At 41.5% G+C, this 24343-nt stretch overlaps 1 protein-coding gene across 1 annotated transcript; it reads right to left on the bottom strand.

Moving 5' to 3' along the window:
• Positions 1–3467: 3467 nt before the first annotated feature.
• Positions 3468–22590, bottom strand: LOC140720232 (E3 ubiquitin-protein ligase TRIM39-like). Its single transcript, XM_073035114.1, has 5 exons — positions 22501–22590; positions 21856–22089; positions 20036–20058; positions 19830–19948; positions 3468–4233 (listed from the first exon to the last, which is right to left on the bottom strand). Exons 2-5 carry the CDS (start codon positions 21886–21888, stop codon positions 3680–3682), a joined length of 729 nt encoding a protein of 242 aa, XP_072891215.1. The 5' UTR covers positions 21889–22089; positions 22501–22590; the 3' UTR covers positions 3468–3679.
• Positions 22591–24343: the final 1753 nt, after the last annotated feature.

The raw sequence follows: 24343 nt of genomic DNA, 5'->3' as shown, positions 1-24343 counted from the left end.
CCACTTCCCTTTGCATCTCAGTTTCTGCATTTTTCTCCATTTAGAAAATAACTAACCCTTTTATTTCTGAGACCAAAGAGCATGAGCGTACATTTCCCGACAGTGTGTTCCATCTGCCACTTCATTGCTCAGTCTCCGAAGCTGTCTAAGTCCTTCTGTAGTCCCTCAAACCCCGAGTCCAATCCTCTGTATATGAAATAATGTTTGATGAGTAAATCTGACTTGCTGTGAGAATTACCTCTTTTAAGACTTTTGAAAACCGAAGGGAATCTGAACAAATGACAACTTTACATGGACAGATTCCCTGCACCCACTGTAAGCAAGAAATGATGGTGACCAGTTCCTGATAAATGGATGGTAGGTCGTTTCTTTATCATTACCTATCATTCACGCATAACACAGCAACACCAACATTCCCAGTTCAATTATATTTTCATCCTTCTGTAAAAATGGTTAAGCTAGGTCAATAACTTCCTTAATATATAGCAAACCAACACATATTCCCAGTGTGATAAAAACCCAGGCACCCAAAACTAAAAACACTCTTCTTGTGAAGTTCCCAACAGTCCTCCAACACACCTTGAACAGATTAATCATTTCTTTCCCCTTATATTAAACCAGTATGTTAACATTAAATTGAAACTCCACAATTTCAACCAGTAAAGCCGAAACAGGGGACGACCTGACTGCACCACAACACAATCTCAAAGCCTGTGCTTGTATCACACCCAAACATAATAAAGTTGAAGATGAAGCTGATCTATAAACCACAACCATAATCAAGATCAATGAAATTGGTTAACAAATATTTTCATGTAACACCCCAGAATACTCACAGGGATAACTGAGAATATTTAATGTTTCTTGATATTCATCAACTATTTTCTGCTCATCTAAATGGAAAGAACCTACTCGCATTTACTGTCTATATCCCCCATAATTTTGTAAACCTCTATCAAATCCCCCATCATTCTTCTACGCTTCAAGGAATAAAGGCCTAACCTGTTCAATCTTTCCCTGTAACTCAACTCCTGAAGACCTGGTAACATCCTAGTAAATCTCTGCACTCTTTCAATCTCTCCAACCTCTCCATGGATACCTCATGTTTGAACTTTCTGAACTAACCTCCCATGTGGGACCTTGTCAAAGGCCTTACTAAAGTTCATGTAGACAACATCTACAGCCTTTCCTTCACCTACTTTCTTGATCACCTCCTCGAAAAACTCTACAACATTCATTAAACACGATCTACCATGCACAAAGTCATACTGACTATCCTTAATCAGCCCTTGGCTGTCCAAATACTTGTAAATCCGATCTCTCTGAACATCTTACAATAACTTACATACTACTGATGTCAGGCTCACTGGCCTGTAATTACCTGGTTTACTACTGGAGCCTTTTTTAAACAATGGAATAACAAGAGCTACCCTCCAATCCTCCGGCACTGCACCCGTGGCTGAGGATATTTTAAATATTTCTGTCAGGGCCCCTGCAATTTCTACTCCAGTCTCTCTCAAGGTCCGATGAAATATCAAGTCAGGCCCGGGGGATTTATCTACCTTTATGCGCTGTAAGGCAGCAAGCACCTCCTCCTCTTTAATCTACAAATGTTCCATGACACTACTGCTTGTTTCCCTTCCTTCCACATACACTATGCCAGTTTCCTGAGTAAATACTGATGCAAAAAAACTGTTTTAAGATCTCCCCCATCTCGTAAGGCTCCACACACAGACGACCACTCTGATCTTCTCGGGGACCAATTTTGTCCCTTACTATCCTTTTACTCTTAATATACTTGTAGAAACCCTTCAGGTTTTCCTTCACATTATCTGCCAAAGCCACCTCATGTCTGTTTTTTTCTTCCTGATTTCCTTCTTTAGTATTTTCTTACGCTTTCTATACTCTTTAAGTAACTCATTTGCTCTTTGTTGCCTCTACCTGCTATACACTTCTCTCTTTTTCTTAACCAGATCGCCAATATCGGTTGAAAACCAAAGTTCCCTATGCCTGCTAACTTTGTCTTTAATCCTGGCAGGAAAATGCAAACTCTGCACCCTCAAAATTTCACATTTGGAGGCCTTCCACTTACTGAACACATCCTTGTCAGGAAAAAAAAAACTTACCCCAATCCACTCTTCCTAGATCTTTTTTCATTTCCACAAAATTAGCCCTTCTGCTATTTACAACCTCAACTCAAGGACCAGACCTATCCTTATCCATAATTAACTTGAAACTGATCACATTATGGTCACTTGATTCAAAATGTTCGCCTACACATACTTCTGTCACCTGACCTGTCTGGTTCCCTAATAGGAGATCAAGTATTGCATCCTCTCTCGTAGTTATCTCTATATATTGATTTAGAAATCTTTCCTGAAAACATTTCACAAACTCCAAGCCATCTCGCCCTATTACAGTTTGGGAGTCCCAGTCAATATGTGGAAAGTTAAAATCCCCTACTATTACAACTTCCTGTTTCTTACATCGGTCTACTAACTTTATACAGATTTGCTCCTCCAATTCTCTCTGACTATTGGGCGGTCTATAATACACCCCTATTAGTGTGGTCACTCCTTTCCCGTTCCTCAGCTCCACTCATATGGCCTCTGTAGACAAGCCCTCCGGTCTGTCCTGTCTACACACAGCTGTGATATTTTCCCTGACTAATAATGCCACTCCTCCCCTTTCATCCCTCCCCCTCTATCACGTCTGAAACAACAAATATTTCTATCATGTATAAACCTCAGGTGGGAGGTTATCTTTTTGTATTAATGTATTAAAAATAAATTATAAATTCTACCAATGAGAATTACAAATTCTCTTACTAAAGGATTCATATTCAAAATAGTATCCAACAAATCAGATTCTTGCAAAAATGGAAACTTAGATAATTATTTTTGTAAAAAAGTCTAACCTGAAGATGTTGCAGTAAGTGTGTATGAGAGAATATTTGCTAATCAGAAAATAAATGATAATAAAAATAAATAAATCTGCAAAAAATACAGATCCCCTTAATCACTAAAGAATAAAAAGTTTGGGAGAGAGAAATTAATATGACCTTTGTTAATGAAGATGGTCAATTCTTCTTTAATATGTGCCAATCAGTGTTTAATTCAATTTAAAATTGTTCACTGTTACTATTTAACAAAGGAGAGACTATCCAAAATATTTCCTAACATAGACAATTATTGCGATAGGTGTAAAACTGAAGTATCCACTTTTTCACATATGTTCTGGTTATGTTCTTCATCAAAATCTTTTTGGAAATCTTTAGTTTCTACAATTTCTAAAGCTCTGAAAATTAATTTACAACCTAATGTACAAACCTTTGATTTCTGTCTATACATGCAGTCCTGCATGACCTTTGTCCTCCTCCACCTCACTATCTGCTCTAACACACTGGTTCCCCTCCCTCTGCAAATCTTTCACCCCCCCCCCCCCCCCCCCCGAGCAGCACTGGCAAATCTACCCGCAAGGATGTTAGTCCCCCTCCAGTTCAGGGGCAAATCATCCCGTCGGAACAGGCCCCACCTTCCCGGGAACAAAGCCCAATTGTCCAGAAACATGAAGCCCTCCCTCCTGCACCATCTCCTTAGCCACGTATTTAGCTGCACTCTCCGCACATTTATATTTACAGGGACTTTACTCCTGACGCCGGTCCCGGGACCCGACCCGTTTACAGACCCGGAGCGGAACCGGAGCAGATTCTCAGCCACTGGTTGACATTCCCAGTCCGGAAGAAAGGATAAAGTTTCTCTGTGAATTTATTCCCAGTGAAGGTGTGGAGGTGGGACTTGGTCTCCGCGTTGTAAAATGAAACTGTCCCGGACTCGTAACTGAGATAAACTCCCACCCTCCCGGGGATGGGACCGGCAGCGAGACGGGACTCGGGGGAGGGGAGATCACGGTACACGTCATAATCCCGATATAACACGTCATCAACCCGCCTGATGACCCAGAATCCGGTCTCCGGACTCAGATTGACCCGTCCCTTCCTCTCCCCAGACTCTGCGACGACTCCCAGACACCAGCTCCGATTCCCTGTCACCTCCGCCTCCCAGTAATGTCTCCCCGATGTGAATCCCTCCGATCCCAGCACACAAGACCAGTTTGTGAATATCTTCCGGGTGTAAAGGACATTCCTCTGGGTCCAAGTCCATCTCACACTCTTCCGATCGTCAGACACCTCGAGCCGCGGATTCGCCGTTTCCACATCCAGGGTGACAGACACTGGGGGGAGAAGCAGAGAATTAGAGAGTCCCCGGGGATCGGGGGGGGGGGGGAGACTCGGGCGGCGCGGCCCCGGGAATTGGGGTGGGGGGAGACTCGGGCACCGCAGCCCCGGGGATCGGGGTGGGGGAAGACTCGGGCACCGCAGCCCCGGGGATCGGGGTGGGGGAAGACTCGGTTAGGGCGGCCCCGGGGATCGGGGGGGAGACTCGGGCGGCCGTGGCCCCGGGCATCGAGGTGGGGGGAGACTCGGGCACCGCGGCCCCGGGGATTGGGGTGGGGGGAGACTCGGGCACCGCAGCCCCGGGGATCGGGGTGGGGGAAGACTCGGTTAGGGCGGCCCCGGGGATCGGGGGGGAGACTCGGGCGGCCGTGGCCCCGGGGATCGGGGGGGGGGGAGACTCGGGGAGCGCGGCCCCGGGGATCGGGGGGAGGCTCGGGCGTCGCGGCCCCGGGGATCGGGGGGAGGCTCGGGCGTCGCGGCCCCGGGGATCGGGGGGTTTTCCGCTGGACGGAGAGCAGAGAGACCCCTGGCCCTTGACTCCTCAGACAGGGGAAACATCCTCCCTCACTCCTGCCTGTTGACCCCTGAAAGAATTTTGTGTTTCCATGAGATCTCCTCTCATTCTCCGAAACTGGGAACAGAGAATATAGAGCAGTACAGCACAGGAACAGGCCCGTCATACAATGTTCACATTCATTTGTGAGTGTGATGGTTTGAGACAGTAAAGGAGGTGATAATGGGAACCAGTAGGAGAGAGATGAATGGCAGATTGAACCAGGAGGGGGAGGGGTGGAAAGCCCGTGGGTGAACTGTGTGTGTAGACGTAATGAGAAGCTGGAGGGGGCAAAGATGGCAGATGAGGATGACTTTGTCCCCTTTCCCATAACCCCGTCCCCCGCAGCCCCTCATTAGGACAGGGGATGAATTTGCAGGGACCCTGAAGCAACACAGGTCCTGATGCATTGTTTCAGTCTGAACCGTGGACTGTTTACTCTTTTCCATTGAAACTTCCCGGCCTGCTGTTCCCCCAACAATTTGTGTGTGTTACTTTCATTTTCAAATAGGTTACAGAAAGAAAAAAACCCTTCCCCCTCCCCACAACATCGCGATAGAAAAAAAAGAAAAAATAAAGAAAGAAAGAAAGAATGCCTGGATATCGGAAGATCCCCACATGCTCCATGGAGTTCATAATAGCTTTAATATGTATATTTATTTCTTTCCCCAGATAACCAATAATTTTATCTTCGGAGCACCTATATATTTATTCCTATTTTTTTGTAAATAAGGGCGCCAAATTTTCAGAAATATTTCATATTTATCTCTTAAATTATAAGTAATTTTTTCAAGTGGAATGCAGCAATAAATTCCATTCTTCCGACGATCTATAGTTAAGTATGATTCCGATTTCCAAGTAACTGCAATAGCCTTTTTGGCTACTACAAATGCAATTTTTATGAATTTTTATCCCTTCAATATCGCCTAGTAAAAAAAAATAATGGATTGTGTGGAAGTTGTATCCCAATAATTTGTTCCAGTAAAACTCTTAAATTTGTCCAAAAATGTTGAACTTTAGAACAAGACCAAGCAGAGTGTAAAAAATTACCAATTTCTTGATTACATCGAAAACATTGATCAGATAAATTTGAGTTTAATCTATTTATTTTTTGTGGTGTAATATATATTTGATGTAAAAAGTTATATTGTACTAATCTTAGTCGAACATTTATTGTATTTGTCATACTGTCAAGACATAATCTTGACCAACTTGTTTCATCAATTTTAATATTCAAATCAGTTTCCCATTTTTGTCTTGACTTATGAATTCCTTGTTTAATTGCCTGTTTTTGAATCAAATTATACATACCAGAAATATGTTCTTAAATTTTTCCTTTATGAAATAAAGTTACTATTTCATTAGGTTTCAGCAATAACATTGTTTGACCCATTTTACCTCTTAAATAAGTCCTTAATTGGAAATAACAGAAAAGGGTGTTATTTGATATTTTATAATTATTCTTTAATTGGTCAAATGACATTAATATACCTCCTTCAAAACAGTCTCCTATATATCTAATCCCTTTGTGAAACCAGTTATATAAAAGATGATTATCCATTGTAAAAGAGATAAGTTTATTTTGAATTAAAGGTCTCTTTGCTAATAAAGATTTCTTTATCTCATCATCAACATTTATCTTATTCCATAAATCAATTAAATGTTTTAGTATAGGAGATTCTTTCTTTTCCCGTATCCATTTAGATTCCCATTTATATATAAAATCTTCTGGTATATTTTCTCCTATTTTGTCTAATTCTATTCTAATCCATGCTGGTTTATCTTCATCAAGAAAAGATGCAATAACTCTAAGTTGATTCGCTTTGTAATAATTCTTAAAATTTGGTAATTGTAACCCTCCTAGGTCAAATTTCCATGTCAATTTTTCCAACGATATTCTTGACATCTTACCTTTCCAAAGGAATTTCCTCACACATTTATTTAACTCTTGAAAAAATTTCTGTGATAATTGTATTGGTAATGTTTGGAATAAATATTGTAATCTAGGGAATATATTCATTTTTACAGCATTGACTCTACCTACTAATGTTATTGGTAACATTTATCAAGATCCTCTTGAATTTTTTTCAATAATGGCAAATAATTTAATTTATATAAATTCTTTATATCATTATCAACTCTTATACCTAAATACTTTATACCATTTATTGGCCATCTAAATAGAGTTATTAATCTACATTGACTATAATCTCCTTTCGTAAGTGGTAGAAATTCACTTTTATTCCAATTTAATTTGTATCCTGATATTTTCCCATATTCTTCCAATCTAGAAGATAATTTACGCAACGAATGTAATGGGTTAGTTAGATAAATCAGAACATCATCAGCAAATAAGCTAATCTTATATTCCTCCAGATTAACTCTGAAACCCATAATATTTGAGTCAGTTCTAATTAATTCAGCTAATGGTTCTATCGCCAACACTAGTAAAGCAGGTGATAATGGACAACCTTGTCTAGTTGACCTTGTTAACTGAAATTATGTTGAAATTTGGCCATTTGTCACCACTTTAGCTTTGGGGTTAGTATTGAAGGTTTTAATCCATTTTATAAAAGATACTCCTAATCCATATTTTTCCAATACCTTAGATAAAAAATCCCATTCCAATCTATCAAATGCTTTTTCTGCATCCAAAGAAACTGCTACACTCATTTCTTCCCTCTTTTGTGCCAAATGAATTATGCTAAGTAACCGAGTTACATTGTCTGCCGATTGTCTATTTTTAATAAATCCTGTTTGGTCCATGTGTATTAATTTTGGTAAGTATTTAGATAATCTGTTAGATAAAATCTTTGCTCTTCTTTGTGGTGGTGTGTTGGGGAGGAAGCATTAAGAAGAGGGACGCCTCACGTCTTAATAAGCTGGTAAGGAAGTCGGGCTCTGTCGTGGGCAAAGAACTGGAGAGTTTAACATCGGTAGCTGAGCGAAGGGCGCTGAGTAGGCTACGGTCAATTATGGATAACTCTGAACATCCTCTACATAGCACCATCCAGAGACAGAGAAGCAGTTTCAGCGACAGGTTACTATCGATGCAATGCTCCTTAGACAGGATGAAGAGGTCAATACTCCCCAATGCCATTAGGCTTTACAATTCTACCGCCAGTACTCAAGAACTTTTTAAAAGCTATTATTAATGCTTTTTGAGATAGTGATTTAGATGCATATCATATTTTTTACTGAGTTAAGTATTGTATGTAATTAGTTTTGCTACAACAAGTGTATGGGACATTGGAAAAAAGTTGAATTTCCCCATGGGGATGAATAAAGTATCTATCTATCTATCTATTATTTTATAATCCGTGTTCAACAAAGAAATAGGTCTATATGATGTTGGTTTTAAAAGATCTCTGTCTTTTTTTGGCACTACTATTAAAATAGCTGTCGAAAAAGTTTCTGGAAGTTTATGTGTTCTTTCCGCTTGGTGTATTAGCTCCATAAAAGGAATTAATAAATCTTTAAACCTTTTGTAAAATTCAGGCGGAAAACCATCTTCTCCTGGAGATTTATTACTCTGAAGTGATCCTAGAGCTTCTTCGACCTCTTTTAATGTAAAAGGCACATCTAATCCCTTCTGTTCTTCCAAATTCAATTTTGGGAGAGTTATTTGTGATAAAAACCTTTCTATCTCAACAATATCATTCTGTGATTCTGATTGATACAATTCAGAATAAAAAAATTTAAAAGTTTATAAAGGTTTATAAATAATTTTATTTACACTCGTTCTAATTGCATTTATCGTTTTGGAAGCCTGGTCTGTTTTTAACTGCCAAGCAAGAATCTTGTGTGATCTTTCACCTAGTTCATAATATCTCTGTTTAGTTCTCATAATTGCTTTTTTCTGTTCGGTATGTCTGAAGTGTATTATATTGTAATTTCTTATTAACAAGTTGTCTTTGTTTTTCTTCTGTCATATATCTTTGAGATTCTTTTTCTAATTTTGTAATCTCTTTTTCCAATTGATCTATTTCTACCATATATTCCTTCTTAATTTTAGAAGTATAACTTATTATCTGGCCTCTCAAATATGCCTTCATCGCTTCCCATAATATAAATTTATCATTAACTGAATGTGAGTTTGTATCTAAAAAACTTGAATCTGTTTTTTTCATAAAATCACAAAAATCTTGACGTTTTAATAATATTGAATTAAATCTCCATCTGTAAATCGCTTCCTCCTTATCCATCAAGAGGGAATGATCTGACAATATTCGTGCTTTATATTCCATATTTTTCACTCTGTCTTGAATATTCGCTGATATTAAGAAAAAAACTATCCTTGAATAAGTTTTATGTCTATTTGAATAAAATGAATAATCTCTTTCTTTTGGGTTAATTCTTCTCCATTTATCAATCAAATTTAAATCTTTCATCAATAATAAAGTTAATTTTGCTACTTTTGGTTTTGTAACAACCTTTGCTGACCTATCTAAAACTGGGTCTGGACAAAAGTTAAATTCTCCGCCTATTAATATTTTATCATGTGTGTCAGCCAAATTCAAAAAAGCCTCCTGTATAAATTTTACATCGTTTTCATTTGGTGCATAAATATTCATAAGAGTCCATAGTTCTGAAAAGATTTGACAATGTATAATTACATATCTTCCCGCAGAATCAATTAGTACATTTTGTATTTTAATTGGTAAAGTTTTGTTGACCAAAATTGCAACTCCCCTCGCTTTTGAAGTAAATGAAGCTGCTATAACATTTCCGACCCAATCTCTCTTTAATTTCTGATGTTCTATCTCTGTTAAATTTGCTTCTTGTATAAAAGCTATATCTATTTTCATTTTCTTAATGTATGTTAAAATTCTTTTTCTTTTCATCAGTCCATTAAGCCCATTAACATTAAGACTTTAAAAAATCAGGAAATTAGTCATTATTTTTAACGTGGTTACTCCGGCCTATAATCATACATAATATTTCAACTCTCATAGTACCTTGGGGAATTATTTTAAAATTCTCCATGTTGCTATGTGTCTCCCCTCCGATCATCCAGGCAAAGAAAGAAAGATAAAAGAAAAATAAAACCCCTGGAAATTTTGTGAATAAAAAAAACACAACATTACCCCCCTCCGTTGTGCGGGTCATGGCAAACGCCATGATTACACACGTGAATCCCGTAGCGATCGATCCAAAGTTCCCCCAGCTCCCCCGTAACATGAAAAAAGTATATATAAGAAAAAATATCACTACTCTCGATTAATATTTCTCAAATTTTAACCTGTATCATATAATTAAAAGTATATTTAAATATTCTTCTGTCCTTAATGTCCATCAACTCACTTCAGTGTCCCTGTCTTCATCTTTAATCTGTTTCACTTTTAAATCTTTACTGTGACTAGCGAATATTTGGGAGTTCTTGTGCAAACTCCTCTGCACCCCGATGATCAGTAAAAATCTTCTTTTTCTGTCATCCAAAAAAATTATCAGTGTTGCTGGGTGGCGCAATAGAAATTTATAACCCTTTTCCCATAAAACATTTTTCGCTGGCTTAAATTTCTTCTTTCTCTTCAAAAGGTCATAACTTATATCAGGATAGAAAAGAACTGCTTTCCCTTCTATCATCAATGGCTCATTTTTCTTTCTGGCATATTGGGCAGCCGCCTTCAAGATCTTTTCTTTATCTTGATATCTTAAGCATTTTATCAAGATTGGTCGAGGGTTTTGATCTTAAAGCTCTGTGGACCCTTTCGATTTCAATCAACTGGGTTCCCTCTTCCATTTCCAAATTTTCCGGGATCCATTTTTCAAAACATTTTATTGGATCCTCTCCTTCTAACCCTTCTTTTAAGACCAACAATTTTAATATTATTTCCTCTACTAAAATTTTCAAGCACGTCTATTTTTTCCAACAGTCGTTTTCTTTCTGATGTCCAGGCAAGAGTATTATCCTCCATTTTCTTCACATTCTCAATAGTGTCTCCCGTTATTTCTTCCAGGTTTTTAACTTTCTTGTCCATTTTCTCCTGTTTTTTTTCACCATTTTATCAAACATAGCCTTCATATTTTTAATATCTTCTTGTATTATTTTTAATATTTTAATTTCTTTTAATTCATGCATTATTTGCACCAAAGAAGGAACTCTTATGTGTCCAGAATATCTCCCACCTCCAATCTCTTCCTGTTGTTCTTCTTTTACATGTTCATCTTCATCCGTATGTTCCAGAGAATCCGAATCCACCACGGCTTCATTGTCACTTCCGCTTCCAATCGTAGCTGGGATTTGTAGTTCAATGTGCTCATGTTTGCGCATGCCCTTTCCTGCGCGCACGCGCAGTTCCTGTTCCTCCTTCTGGAGACTATTGATGCTGCGGGCGATTTCTGTTCTGTATCGCCGGATTGAGATGCACTTGAGTCCGAGGCTTCTTCATGGTGGCCGGCTCCTTGTACTATCTTCAAAGTAATAGTTTTCTTCTTTGTCTATTTAGGAGGCATATCTAAGGAAAATCCTGAGTAGTTTAGACGTAGTTTTTAGGAAATATTTACTAACTTTTCTTCACTTAAACATTAATTTATTAGTTTTTTTTACGGGAGAGCTGGATATCCGCGTCTCGATCCCACGTCATCACGTGACGTCCCCCCCCCCCCCCAAACAATTTGTGTTTGATACTCCGCTTTAAATATACTCAATTATTTGGCCTCCACAGTTGCCTGTGGCAAATTCACTATCCTGTGGATAAAGGAATTCCTCCTCATCTCTGTCCTAAATGGACATCCCTATAGTCGGAGGCTGTGCTTACCGTTCTCGACCCACCCACATCCTCCCAACATCAACTCTCTCCAGACAGGTGTCAGAGAGATCTGGTGAGACCCTTCATCAGGACCTGTGTAGCTTGGATTACCAGCATCTGCAGATTTTCTCCTGTTTGATTTTTAAAGCAGAAGTTAATAAGTAAACATCTTGATTAGTCAGATTCTCAAAAGTTATGGGGAGGAAGCGGGAGAATAGGGTTCAAAGGGATAATAAATCAGCCATTCTTCTAAACTCCGGTGAGTACAGGCCCAGAGCCATCAAACACTCCTCATATGTTAACTCTTTCATTCCCGGAATTTTTCTTGTGAATCTTCTGGACCCCCTCCAATGCCAGTACATGTTTTCCGATAGAAGGGATCCAAAACTGCTCACAATACTCCGTGTGTTCTGACCAATGCCTTATAAAACCTCAGCATTACATCCTTGCTCTTGTACTCTAATCCTCTCGAAATTCAAGTTTCTGGATCATTGGGACCTCTTCTGGGGCAGGCGTGACCTGTTCAAGAAGGACGGGTTACACTTGAATCCTGGGGGGACCAATATCCTAGCGGGGAGGTTTGCTAGGGCTACAGGGCAGACTTTAAACTAGTAAGATGGGGGAACGGAAATCAATTTGAGGAAACTATGGGAGAGGAGGTTAGTTCACCAGTAGAGCAAGTAAGTAGACAGTGTGTGAGGGAGGAAAGGCAGGTGATGGAGAAGGGATGCGCTCAGCCCGAAGATGTAGGGGAGAAGAAAGAAAAGGATAATAAATTTGAATGCATTGTTAGGGATGAAAAGAGAGGAGGAGGTGGAGAGTATCTTAAATGTATCTATTTTAATGCTAGGAGCATTGTAAGAAAGGTGGATGAGCTTAAAGCGTGGATTGATACCTGGAATTATGATGTTGTAGCTATTAGTGAAACATGGTTGCAGGAAGGGTGTGATTGGCAACTAAATATTCCTGGATTTAGTTGCTTCAGGTGTGATAGAGTAGGAGGGGCCAGAGGAGGAGGTGTTGCATTGCTTGTCCGAGAAAATCTTATGGCGGTGCTTTGGAAGGATAGATTAGAGAGCTCCCCTAGGGAGGCTATTTGGGTGGAATTGAGGAATGGGAAAGGTGTAGTAACACTGATAGGAATGTATTATAGGCCACCTAATGGGGAGCGTGAGTTGGAAGAGCAAATGTGTAAGGAGACAGCAGATATTTGTAGTAAACACAAGGTGGTGATTTTGGGAGAATTTAATTTTCCACACATAGATTGGGAAGCTCATTCTGTAAAAGGGCTGGATGGTTTAGAGTTTGTGAAATGTGTGCAGGATAGTTTTTTGCAACAATATATAGAAGTACCGACTAGAGATGGGACAGTGTTGGATCTCCTGTTAGGGAATGCGATAGGTCAGCTGACAGATGTATGTGTTGGGGAGCACTTCGGGTCCAGTGATCAAAATAGCATTAGCTTCAATATAATTATGGAGAAGGACAGGACTGGACCTAGAGTTTTTAACCTTTTTTGATTTTTGATTGGAGAAAGGCTAACTTTGAAGAGATGCGCAAGGATTTAGAGAGAGTGGATTGGGACAAGTTGTTTTTTCGGAAGGATGTAATAGAAAAATGGAGGTCATTTAAGGGTGAAATTATAATGGTACAGAATCTTTATGTTCCTGTTAGGTTGAAAGGAAAGGTTAAAGGTTTGAAAGTGCCATGGTTTTCAAGGGATATTAGAAACTTGGTTCGGAAAAAGAGGTATGTCTACAATAGATATAGGCAACATGGAGTAAAGGAATTGCTCGAGGAATATAAAGAATGTAAAAGGAATCTTAAGAAAGAGATTAGAAAAGCTAAAAGAAGATACGAGTTTGGTTTGGCAAATAAGGTGGAAGTAAATCCGAAAGGTTTCTACAGTTATATTAAAAGCAAGAGGATAGTGAGGGATAAAATTGGTCCCTTAGAGAATCAGGGTGGTCAGCTATGTGTGGAGCCGAGGGAGATGGCAGAGATTTTGAATGATTTCTTCTCTTCAGTATTCACTAAGGAGAAGGATATTGAATGGTGTAAGGTGTGGGAAACAAGTAAGGAAGTTATGGAAGCTATGACAATTAAAGAGGTGGAATTACTGGCGCTTTTAAGAAATTTAAAAGTGGATAAATCTGCGGGTCCTGACAGGATATTCCCCAGGACCTTGAGGGAAGTTTGTGTAGAGATAGCAGGAGCTCTGACGGAGATCTTTCAGATGTCATTAGAAACGGGGATTGTGCCGGAGGATTGGCGTATTGCTCATGTGGTTCCATTGTTTAAAAAGGGTTCTAGAAGTAAGCCTGGCAATTATAGACCTGTCAGTTTGACATCAGTGGTGGGTAAATTAATGGAAAGTGTTCTTAGAGATAGTATTTATAATTATCTGGATAGAATGGATCTGATTAGGAGTAGCCAGCATGGATTTGTGCGTGGAAGGTCATGTTTGAAAAACCTTATTGAATTTTTTGAAGAAGTTACGAGGAATGTTGACGAGGGTAAGGCCGTGGATGTAGTCTATATGGACTTCAGCAAGGCCTTTGACAAAGTTCCACATGGAAGGTTAGTTAAGAAGGTTCAGTCGTTAGGTATTAATGCTGGAGTAATAAAATGGATTCAACAGTGGCTACATGGGAGATGTCAGAGAGTAGTGGTGGATAATTGTTTATCGGGATGGAGGCCGGTGACTAGCGGGGTGCCTCAGGGATCTGTTTTGGGCCCAATGTTGTTTGTAATATACATAAATGATCTGGATGATGGGGTGGTAAATTGGATTAGAAAGTATGCCGATGATACTAAGGTAGGAGGTGTTGTGGATAATGAGGTGGGTTTTCAAAGCTTGCAGGGAGATTTATGCCGGTTAGAAGAATGGGCTGAATGGTGGCAGATGGAGTTTAATGCTGAGAAGTGTGAGGTTCTACATTTTGGCAGGAATAATCCAAATAGAACATACAGGGTAAATGGTAGGGCATTGAGGAATGCAGTGGAACAGAGAGATCTAGGAATAACAGTGCATAGTTCCCTGAAGGTGGAGTCTCATGTAGATAGGGTGGTGAAGAAGGCTTTTGGAACGCTGGCCTTTATAAATCAGAGCATTGAGTACAGGAGTTGGGATGTAATGTTAAAATTGTACAAGGCATTGGTAAGACCAAATTTGGAATATTGTGTACAGTTCTGGTCACCGAATTATAGGAAAGATATCAATAAATTAGAGAGAGTGCAGAGACTATTTACGAGGATGTTACCTAGGTTTCAGCACTTAAGTTACAGAGAAAGGTTGAACAAGTTAGGTCTCTATTCATTGGAGCGTAGAAGGTTGAGGGGGGATTTGATCGAGGTATTTAAAATTTTGAGAGGGATAGATAGAGTTGACGTGAATAGGCTGTTTCCATTGAGAGTAGGGGAGATTCAAACGAGAGGACATGATTTGAGAGTTAGGGGGCAAAAGTTTAAGGGAAACACGAGGGCGTATTTCTTTACTCAGAGAGTGATAGCTGTGTGGAATGAGCTTCCTGTAGAAGTAGTAGAGGCCAGTTCAGTTGTGTCACTTAAGGTAAAATTGGATAGGTAAATGGACAGGAAAGGAGTGGTGGGTTATGGGCTGAGTGCGGGTAGGTGGGACTAGGTGAGATTAAGAGTTCGGCACGGACTAGGAGGGCCGGAATGGCCTGTTTCCATGCTGTGATTGTTATATGGTTATAAATGGAAGCAAACATTGAGTTTGCCAATCTTACCACTGACACAAACTGCAAGTTAACCTTCAGGGAATCCTGCACAAGGACATCCATGTCCCTTTGCAACTCTGATTTTTGAATTTCGCCCTGTTTACAGAATTGTCTATGTCTTTATTCCTTCGACCAAAGGCGTACCTGCCTAGGTTTGTACTTGCCAAACTCTACCTGTGCTACAAGATCCTTATTACGTATACTGGTTCATTCAAATAAGACCATAAGACAAAGCAGTAGAAGCCGGCCATTCGGTCATTCGAATCTGCTCCGCCATTTAATCATGAGCTGATCCATTCTCCCATTTATTCCCACTCCCCCACCTTCTCACCATGACCTTTGATGCCCTGGCTATTCACATACCTATCAATCTCTGTCTTAAATACACCCAATGACTTGGCCTCCACTGCCGCAAGAAATTCACAGATTCACCACCCTCTGTCTAAAAAAATTTCTTCGCATCTCCCTTCTGAATGGGCGCCCGTCAATCCTTAAGTCATGCTCTCTTGTACTAGACTCCCCCATCATGGGAAACAACTTTGCCACATCCACTCTGTCCATGCCTTTTAACATTCAAATGTTTATGTGAGGTACCCCCTCATTCTTCTAAACACCAAGGAGTACAGTCCAAGAGCGGTCAAATGTTCCTCACATGTTAACCCTCTCATTCCCGGAATCATTCTAGTGAATCTTCTCTGAACCCTCTCCAATGTCAGAACATCATTTCTTAAATAAGGAGCCCAAAACTGCACACAGTATTCCAAGTGAGGTCTTACCAGTTCCTTATAGAGCCTCAACCTCACTTCCCTGCTCTTATACTCTATTCCTCTAGAAATGAATGCCAACATTGCATTCGCCTTCTTCACCACCGACTCAACCTGGAGGTTAACCTTAAGGGTATCCTGCACGAGCACTCCCAAGTCCCATTGCACCTCAGAACTTTGAATTCTCTCTCCATCTAAATAATAGTCTGCCCGTTTATTTCTTCTACCAACGTGCATGACCATACACTTTTCAACATGGTATTTCATTTGCCACTTCTTTGACCATTCTCCCAATCTATCCAAGTCTCTCTGCAGACTCTCTGTTTCCTCAGCACTACCGTCCCCTCCACCTATCTTTGTATAATCAGCAAACTTAGCCACAAAGCCATCAATTCCATAATCCAAATCGTTGATGTACAACGTAAAAAGCGGCCCCAACACGGACCCCTGTGGAACACCACTGGTAACCGGCAGACAACCAGAATGGGATCCCTTTATTCCCACTCTCTGTTTCCTGTCAATCAGCCAACGCTCTATCCACATATGTAAATTTCCAGTAATTCCATGGCCTCTTAACCTGGTTACCACCTTCATGTGTGGCACCTTGTCAAAGGCCTTCCGAGATTCCAAATTTACAACATCCCTGCATCCCCTTTATCTATCCTACTTGTAATCTCCTCAAACAATCCCAACAGGTTTGTCAGGCAGGATATTCCCTTAACGAAGCCATGCTGACTTGTCCTGTCTTGTCCAGTGTCACCAAGTATTCCATAACCTCATACTTAACAACTGACTCCAATTTCTTCCCAACCACAGGTGTGATTGTTAACTGGTCAATAATTTCCTTTCTGCTGTCTTCCTCCTTACTTAAAGAGTTAAGTGACATTTGCCATTTTCCAGTCCTCTGGCACCATGCCAGGGTCCAGTGATTTTTGAAAGATCATTTCAAATGCCTCTATAATTTCTACTGCGATCTCTTTCAGAACACTAGGGTGCAGTTCATCTGGTCCGCGTGACTTATGTACCTTTAGGTCTTTCAGCTTTTTGAGCACCTTCTCCCTTGTAACAGTAACTGCACTCACTTCTCTTCCCTCACACTCTTCAACACCGGGCACAGTGCTAGTGTCTTCCACGGTGAAGACTGGTGCAAAATATTTGGTTCATCTGCCATCTCTTTATTCTGTGTTATTATATATCCAGCCTCATTTTCCAGCGGTCCTATATCCAGTCTCATCTCTGTTTTTTTTTACAATACTTGAAAAACAATTTGATATTGTTTGCTAACTTGTTTTACAAAGACAGGTGTGTAAAAAGGGCCTGAAGGATCATTGGAGACCAGAGTCACCCCAACCACAAACTGTACCAGTTGCTACCATCCGAGATATGGTACCACAGATTAAAAGCCAGGAGCAACTGGCTCCGGGACAGCTTCTTCAACCAGGCCATCAGACTTAACTCATGCTAACACAACTGTATTTCTGTGTTATATAAACCAGCCTGTTGTACATATAATTCATCATAAATTACTATAAATTGCACATTGCACATTTAGATGGAGATGTAATGTAAAGATTTTTAATCCTCATGTATATGAAGGATGTAAGTAATAAAGTCAATTCAATTCAAATCGATTTCTTGTTTATTTTTTCCCACCCAATCATCCTTTTAGTTCCTCTCTATAGATATTTAAAAGCTTCCCAATCCTCTGTCTTCCTACTAATTTTTGTTTTGTTGTATACCCTCTCTTTTGCCTTTACATTAACTTGTCTTCCCTTGTCAGCCACGGTTTTACTATTTTGCCATTTGAGTATTTATCTATTTTTGGTATACATCTATCCTTCACCTTTCTCATTTTCCCAGAAACTGACACCATTTCTGCTCTGCTCTCATCCCTGCCAGCATCTCCTTCCAATTTGCTTTGGCCAACTCCTCTCTCAGACCTCTGTAATTTCTTTCACTTCTCTGAAATACTACAATATCAGACTTTACTTTCTCCTTATCAGATTTCAAGTTGAACTCAGTCATGTTGTGAGCACTGCCTCCTAAGGTTTCTTTTAACTACTCACCTCTGGTTCAATACATAACACCCAATCCAGTAGAGCTGTTCCCCGAGTAGGCTCAACGACAAACTGCTCCAGAAAACCATCACATTGCATTCAACAAACTTTCTTGAAATCCTTTACCAACCTGATTTTCCCAATTGCCCTGCATGTTGAAATCTCCCATGATTATCATAACATTGTCCTTTTCATCAGCCTTTTCTATTTCCAGTTGTAATCTGTGGGCCTCAACCCACTGACTGTTGGGAGGCCTGTATATGACTGGTGTCGGTGTCATTTTTACTTTTGCAGTTCCTTACCTCAACCCACAAGGATTCAACATCTTCCAATCCTATGTCACATCTAGCTGCTGATTTACCAGCAGAGCCACACCACCCCCTCACCCGACCTTCCTATAACACCGATACATTGTGAAACCTTGAACATTCAGCTCCCAACTACAACCATCCTTCAGCCATGTTTCCGTGATGGCCACAACATCACACCTGACAATCGGTAATAGTGCAACAAGATCATCCACCTTATTTCTCATACTCCCTGCATTGAGATATAACACTTTGTGTACTGTATCTGCTACCCTTTTTAATTCTGCATCTCTAATGCACTGATACTCACCTTGCTGGCTGCAATTTTCTCTTCGCATCTGTCCGCCCTATCTGACAGTCTGACTGCACGCTATCTTTGCATTTTAACCATCAGTCCTCTCTCTTCTCTCCAGTTCCCAACACCCCCCCCCCCACCAAATTAGTTCAGACCCTCCCCAACAGCTCTATCAAACCTCTCTGTGAGAATATTGTTCTCGCTCGGGTCGAGGTGCGACCCATCCCTTTTGAGCAAGTCATTCCTCCACCAGATGAGATCCCAATGATCCAAGAACCTGAATCCCTGTCCCCAGCACCATCTTCTCAGCCATGTTTATCTGTCAAATTATCCTGTTTCTACCCTCACCAGCACGTGGCACAGGCAGCAATCCAGAAATTACAACCCTGGGGGTACTGCTTCTGAGCTTTCTACCAAGCTAGCCAGATTCTTTTCAGGACCTCTTTGCTTTTACTTCCAATGTCATTGTCCCAAAATTTACCAAGATGTCTGGCTCTGTTCCCTCCCTCTCTAAAATGCTGCAGACACGATTCGAGGCATCCCTGACCCTGGCACCCAGGAGGCAACATACCATTCGAGTGTCCCGTTCACACCAATAGATTCTCCTGTCTGTTCCCCTGACGATTCAGTCCCCGATCACGACCACTCCCCTCTTCTGCCTCGAACAACAGTGAGAGATGCTGATCCGGAAGGGGGAAGACCTGTGTCAGTCAGAGTCTGCACTCACAGGGAACAGAGGACGTGTGTATTTTCCAGACAATCCCAGTCACCACACTGATACCTGCTTTTATTCCCTACAATATCATCATCAGTATTAAATTCCCAGTTCCTTTGGTAGATCCAAACTCATGTCCTGGTGTGTTAGTGCATTTGCCTGGGATCGGAACACAGTGGTTCATCTGCCAGTCCGTGTATTGGTTGTATTGTGACACTGTGCTTGTGTGTCCAGGGGTCTGACATCTCCAGCTGACCATGTGACAGTGATGCCTCCCAGTGGGTGGGGTTGATGTGAAATAAACTTCACTTCCCCTTCAGCCCAGTATTACAGACAATCTTTGCATCAAATTGGAACTAAATTGAGCTTCATAAACAAGGAGAAATGAATTTTTGTAAGTTTTACCTCGATTAATAGCATCAAGCGTTTCTCTCAGCACTGTGTTCAACAAATAGAGGTGATCGAATTTTTCAACTGGTAGGGTCTCATCTGTCACTGCCAATTCCTGGACATCGTCATTAATCCTGTAAGTATTAAATTGCTGGTTATAAATTGATATTCTGAACTATTTTACAAATCCATTCAGGGTTTTAGTAAAGAGCCTGTCCTACCTTCTGTTCCAACGAGCTTCCTCCTGAAATAAATAAAACACAAATCTGATTACACTTGGACTTACCGTCCACATCCTGAATTTCATCCAAATCATTACAAGGTGTTGAAAATTCCCACTCCCGCAATCACTCACACACACGGACAATACAGAACCACGGGGAAAATGACAGGGAAAGTTTCTGAATGTCAGACCATTACTGAGAGGATGAAACTTACAGGGAAGACAGGACAGGCTGTGCATTTTCATCTGGATATGACGTCAGTGTGATAGGATGGAGGAATTTAAGATCAATGATGTATGTGATTGTGTGCGGGTGGAGGAAGTACCTCTATTTATGGGGAGACTTGTGGGAAGATGTAATTCCAGATGGATTTTAACAAATTCCACTAGAAATTTAGTGAGGAGGATGTGGAACTCAGAGCCACAGAAGTGGCTGAAATGGAACGGCAGAGACTGAATGTAATGGGGAGGCTGGACAAACACGTGAGGGACCAGAGATTTCGGGGCACTGTTGCTGGCTGTGGTGAGTAGGTGGCAGGAGGATTGTGAAGCAGGGAAACTGATAGAAGATGGACCTAAAGGCCTGTTTATGATAGTGAATGGGATATAATCCCATGCGAAATATATCCAAAAAATAAAGAGGCAGTGAAAATTTCCGTAATCTGATGGAAACCGGACATGGAAGATAATTCTGATGTGTGGGTCACATTCTTTGTTCTCACTGATTGACAGAGAGACCCTCACACCCACTCACAGCCTGTGACTGGAACTGGGTGTTAATGGGAGTTTTAGAGGATATTTAATACGGTAATTAAGGAAACAGTCAGCAGCTCTGTGTTAAGATCAGAGTAAATAATTTCAGAGAGATTTGCATTCTGTCCTGGGATGTACAGAAGTTGTGGAAGCCCAGTTTTGGGACAATAAACAATAGGTGCAGGAGTAGGCCATTCGGCCCTTCTAGCCAGCACTGCCATTCACTGTGATCATGGCTGATCATACACAATCAGTACCCCGTACCTGCCCTCTCCCCATATCCTTTGACCCCGCTATCTATAAGAGCTCTATCTAACTCTCTCTTGATAGCATCCAGAGACTTGGCCTCCACTGCCTTCTGGGGCAGAGCATTCCACATATTTACCACTCTCTGGGTGAAAAAGCTTTTCCGCATCACTGTCCTGAATGGCCTACCCCTTATTCTTAAACTGTGGCCTCTAGTTCTGGACTCACCCATCAGCGGGAACATGCTTCCTGCCTCCAGCGTGTCCAATCCCTTAATAATCTTATTATTATGGGACAACAACAACCCTGAATAGTTGTATCAATTGTCTGGTGAGAAACAGTTTACTGCCATTTGTAAATGCTGTGTGTCGGAGCAACGCATCTGTTTTCCGTCTGCATTGTATTCTGTGCTATGTGTTTATTATGGTAACTCGTCACGTGAGTGGGGACGTGGTAAAAGCGAAGGGAAAAAGTTACGTATCTGTACTTTGTTCTGGGCAGTTTTGAGCTGGGGACAGGCGGATGTCATTCTGTTCTTGACTGCTGTGTTGCAGCTTACTTTACAATGAATTACCCTGAAGTTTCATCACTTCAAGATTGTATTTTGCTAATGAAGGACTGAAAGTGTATCTTGGACATTTTGAAATGTCATTATTGGAGTGATGGGAGGGCGCATCATGCAAATATAACAACTTGTGTGAGGTCGTCAGCAGCGGCAATTGATTTGTTAGAATTGGCCGCTGTGCTGTGTTTATTTCGAATATACGACTGTTCATTTAGTGTCCTTTGACAGAAACAATTTGAAATATAATCCCTCACCTTGAGAAACATCACACTGTCTTTTTGATCCATCTGTTCCTTTAACTTAGTGATTTCCTCCTGAATAATCCTTATATTCTCTTGAAAAGCGAGAAGATTTTTCTCCAGTGGGTTGAGAATCCTCTTCTCTTCTTCCCTGAGATCCCTGAGTAAGCTCTGCTCTTTCTCAGTGATAATCTGGCGCAGTTCAGCAAACTGGGATGTGATGTGGGACTGAAGGCTGTGTGACTGTTCCTATCGAATGAAAGGTGAAGATTAATATACTGCATTGCTGTGCTCTGTTTCCTTTTGTCGTTAAGTTCGGTCTGTTAGAGTCCATGCTACTTCTGAGAGCATTCCCGCCAACACCATTCCCTCACGTTTTCCTGAAACCTATTCTCACTTATTGACCCATAAACTCCCATCTGATTCACGCACACCCTCCCCACCTTTTCACGGTTAACGGTAATTAGCTATTCATCCGGCATGTCCTTGATATGTGTCGGAATCTCTCGTGGTCACAGGGGGGAGCATGCAAACTCCACACAGACAGCAGCAGAGGTCAGGATCGAACCCAGGTCACTGGAGCTGCGATACTCGGCTATTCTGCATTAAATGGAGCAAAATTCGACAGTAATATCTGAAATTCCGCTCAGGAAGCCTCACCTGAACTCCGGAAATCTTCTCTTTCAGTTGTTGCTCCTTTTCCTGGAAGTCTGATTTCTTTTTTGTGAGAGAGTCTAAGGAAGATTTTAGCTGATCCTGGAAGTCAGAGAGTGAAGGAAATAGAAACAAAGATGCATCAAAAGAAACAGGTGATCAAACCCGATTATCACACAAAATGCCGGAGGAACTCAGTGAGTCAGGCAGCATCTATTCAGGGGAAATAAACAGTCGGTGTTTCGGGATGAGACCCTTTATTAGGACTGGGAAGGAATGGGACAGAAGCCAGAATAAAAAAGGTTGGGGATGAGAACCAGCTGACAGGTGACGGGTGAGACAACGTGAGGGGGAACGTGGGGGAGGGTGATGAAGTGAGAAGCTGAGAGGGGCAGGTGGAAGAAGTAAAGGGCTGGAGAAGAAGGAATCTAATTCGAGAGGACAATCGACTATGGAAGAAACGGGAGGAACTGGGCTGTTTGCGGCCGTGAATGGTGACGAGGGAGGAGGTTAGGAGTCAGGTGTAGCACTTGTCCCGCTTGCAGGTGTCAGTGCCAGGAGGGAGATCAGTGGGGAGGAGCGAGTGGATCAGGGCGATAAAGTACGGGGAGCGATCCGTATCGAGAGCGGAGACTTGCGGGGTGAGGAGGTGGGCTGTGGGACGGAGAGATGCTAGAATCCCGTTGGAGAAGGTGGAAGTTGCAGAGAATCATGTGTTAGTTATAGAGGCTCGTGTGATGATATGTTGGATAAAAGAAATGTGTTAAGTATTTAATTGACGTTAGTTTTATCTTGTAGAGATTAACAGCTTCTTTAATCGGCTTGAAGCGGTGCTCTCTGTGTTCCTCCGCCACTGCACAGATCACACAGATCAGTGTCTTGTCCGTTTCACAAAACAGCTTCAGTTCTTCCTCATGTTCCTCGCAGTGACGTTTACTTTCCTTCCCCTTCGGATTCAGATTTATATTTTGAGCTTCTTCAGCCAGATTTGCTAAGGCCCGATTCACCCTGAGGGTGCGGTCAGCAAATACCTCTCTACATTCCGGGCAGGAGTTTCTCTCCTCCCTTTCCCAACACCGTGTGATACAAGAGCGACAGAAGTTGTGTCCGCACTCCAGTATAACCGGATCGGTGAAGAAATCCAGGCAGACGGGACAAATTACCTCATCGCTCAAACTCTCGGCCGGTCCTTTCGAAGCCATGTTAACTCCCAGCACTTCCTGATTCAGAATGATTTCACTTTCCGGGAGCTGCTGATCCCCTGCAGTACCGCGATTGTCCACTACACGCGCTGCAGACTCGGGGAATCAAACAACACACACACAATGCTGGTGGAACACAGCAGGCCAGGCAGCATCTGTAGGGAGAAGCACTGTCGACGTTTCGGGCCGAGCCCCTTCATCAGGACAGCTGGTGTGGTATACTGCATCCGGTGCTCCCGTTGAGGCCTTTTATATATTGGTGAGACCCGACGCAGACTGGGAGACCGTTTCGCTGAACACCTACGCTCTGTCCGCCAGAGAAAGCAGGATCTCCCAGTGGCCACACATTTTAATTCCACGTCCCATTCCCATTCTGATATGTCTATCCATGGACTCCTCTAATGTCAAGATGAAGCTGTCAGGTTGGAGGAACAACACCTGGGTAGCCTCCAACCTGATGGCATGAACATTGACTTCTCTCACTTCCGTTAATGCCCCTCTTCCCCTTCTTACCCCATCCCTGACATATTTAGTTGTTTGTTTTTTTATCTCTCTCTCTCTCCCCATCACTGCCTGTTCTCCATCTCCCTCTGGTTATCCCCTCCCCCTTTCTTTCTCCCTGGGCCACCTGTCCCATGATCCTTTCC

Source organism: Hemitrygon akajei, unplaced genomic scaffold, assembly GCF_048418815.1.
Source record: "Hemitrygon akajei unplaced genomic scaffold, sHemAka1.3 Scf000038, whole genome shotgun sequence".
NCBI lineage: Eukaryota > Metazoa > Chordata > Chondrichthyes > Myliobatiformes > Dasyatidae > Hemitrygon > Hemitrygon akajei.
Note: the sequence above shows the minus strand (reverse complement) of the source record. Positions and strands in the feature narration are given on the sequence as shown.

What these genes read in the sequence shown, in the direction of transcription:
- LOC140720232 (XM_073035114.1), bottom strand. Translation starts at nt 21,888, where the DNA reads ATGGATCAAAAAGACAGTGTGATGTTTCTCAAG. An exon ending in GAAGCTCGTTGGAACAGAAG is followed by an intron (nt 19,949 to 20,035) that starts GTAGGACAGGCT and finishes TAATACTTACAG; the next exon opens with GATTAATGACGATGTCCAGG. An exon ending in GCTTGATGCTATTAATCGAG is followed by an intron (nt 4,234 to 19,829) that starts GTAAAACTTACA and finishes TTCTCCCCCCAG; the next exon opens with TGTCTGTCACCCTGGATGTG.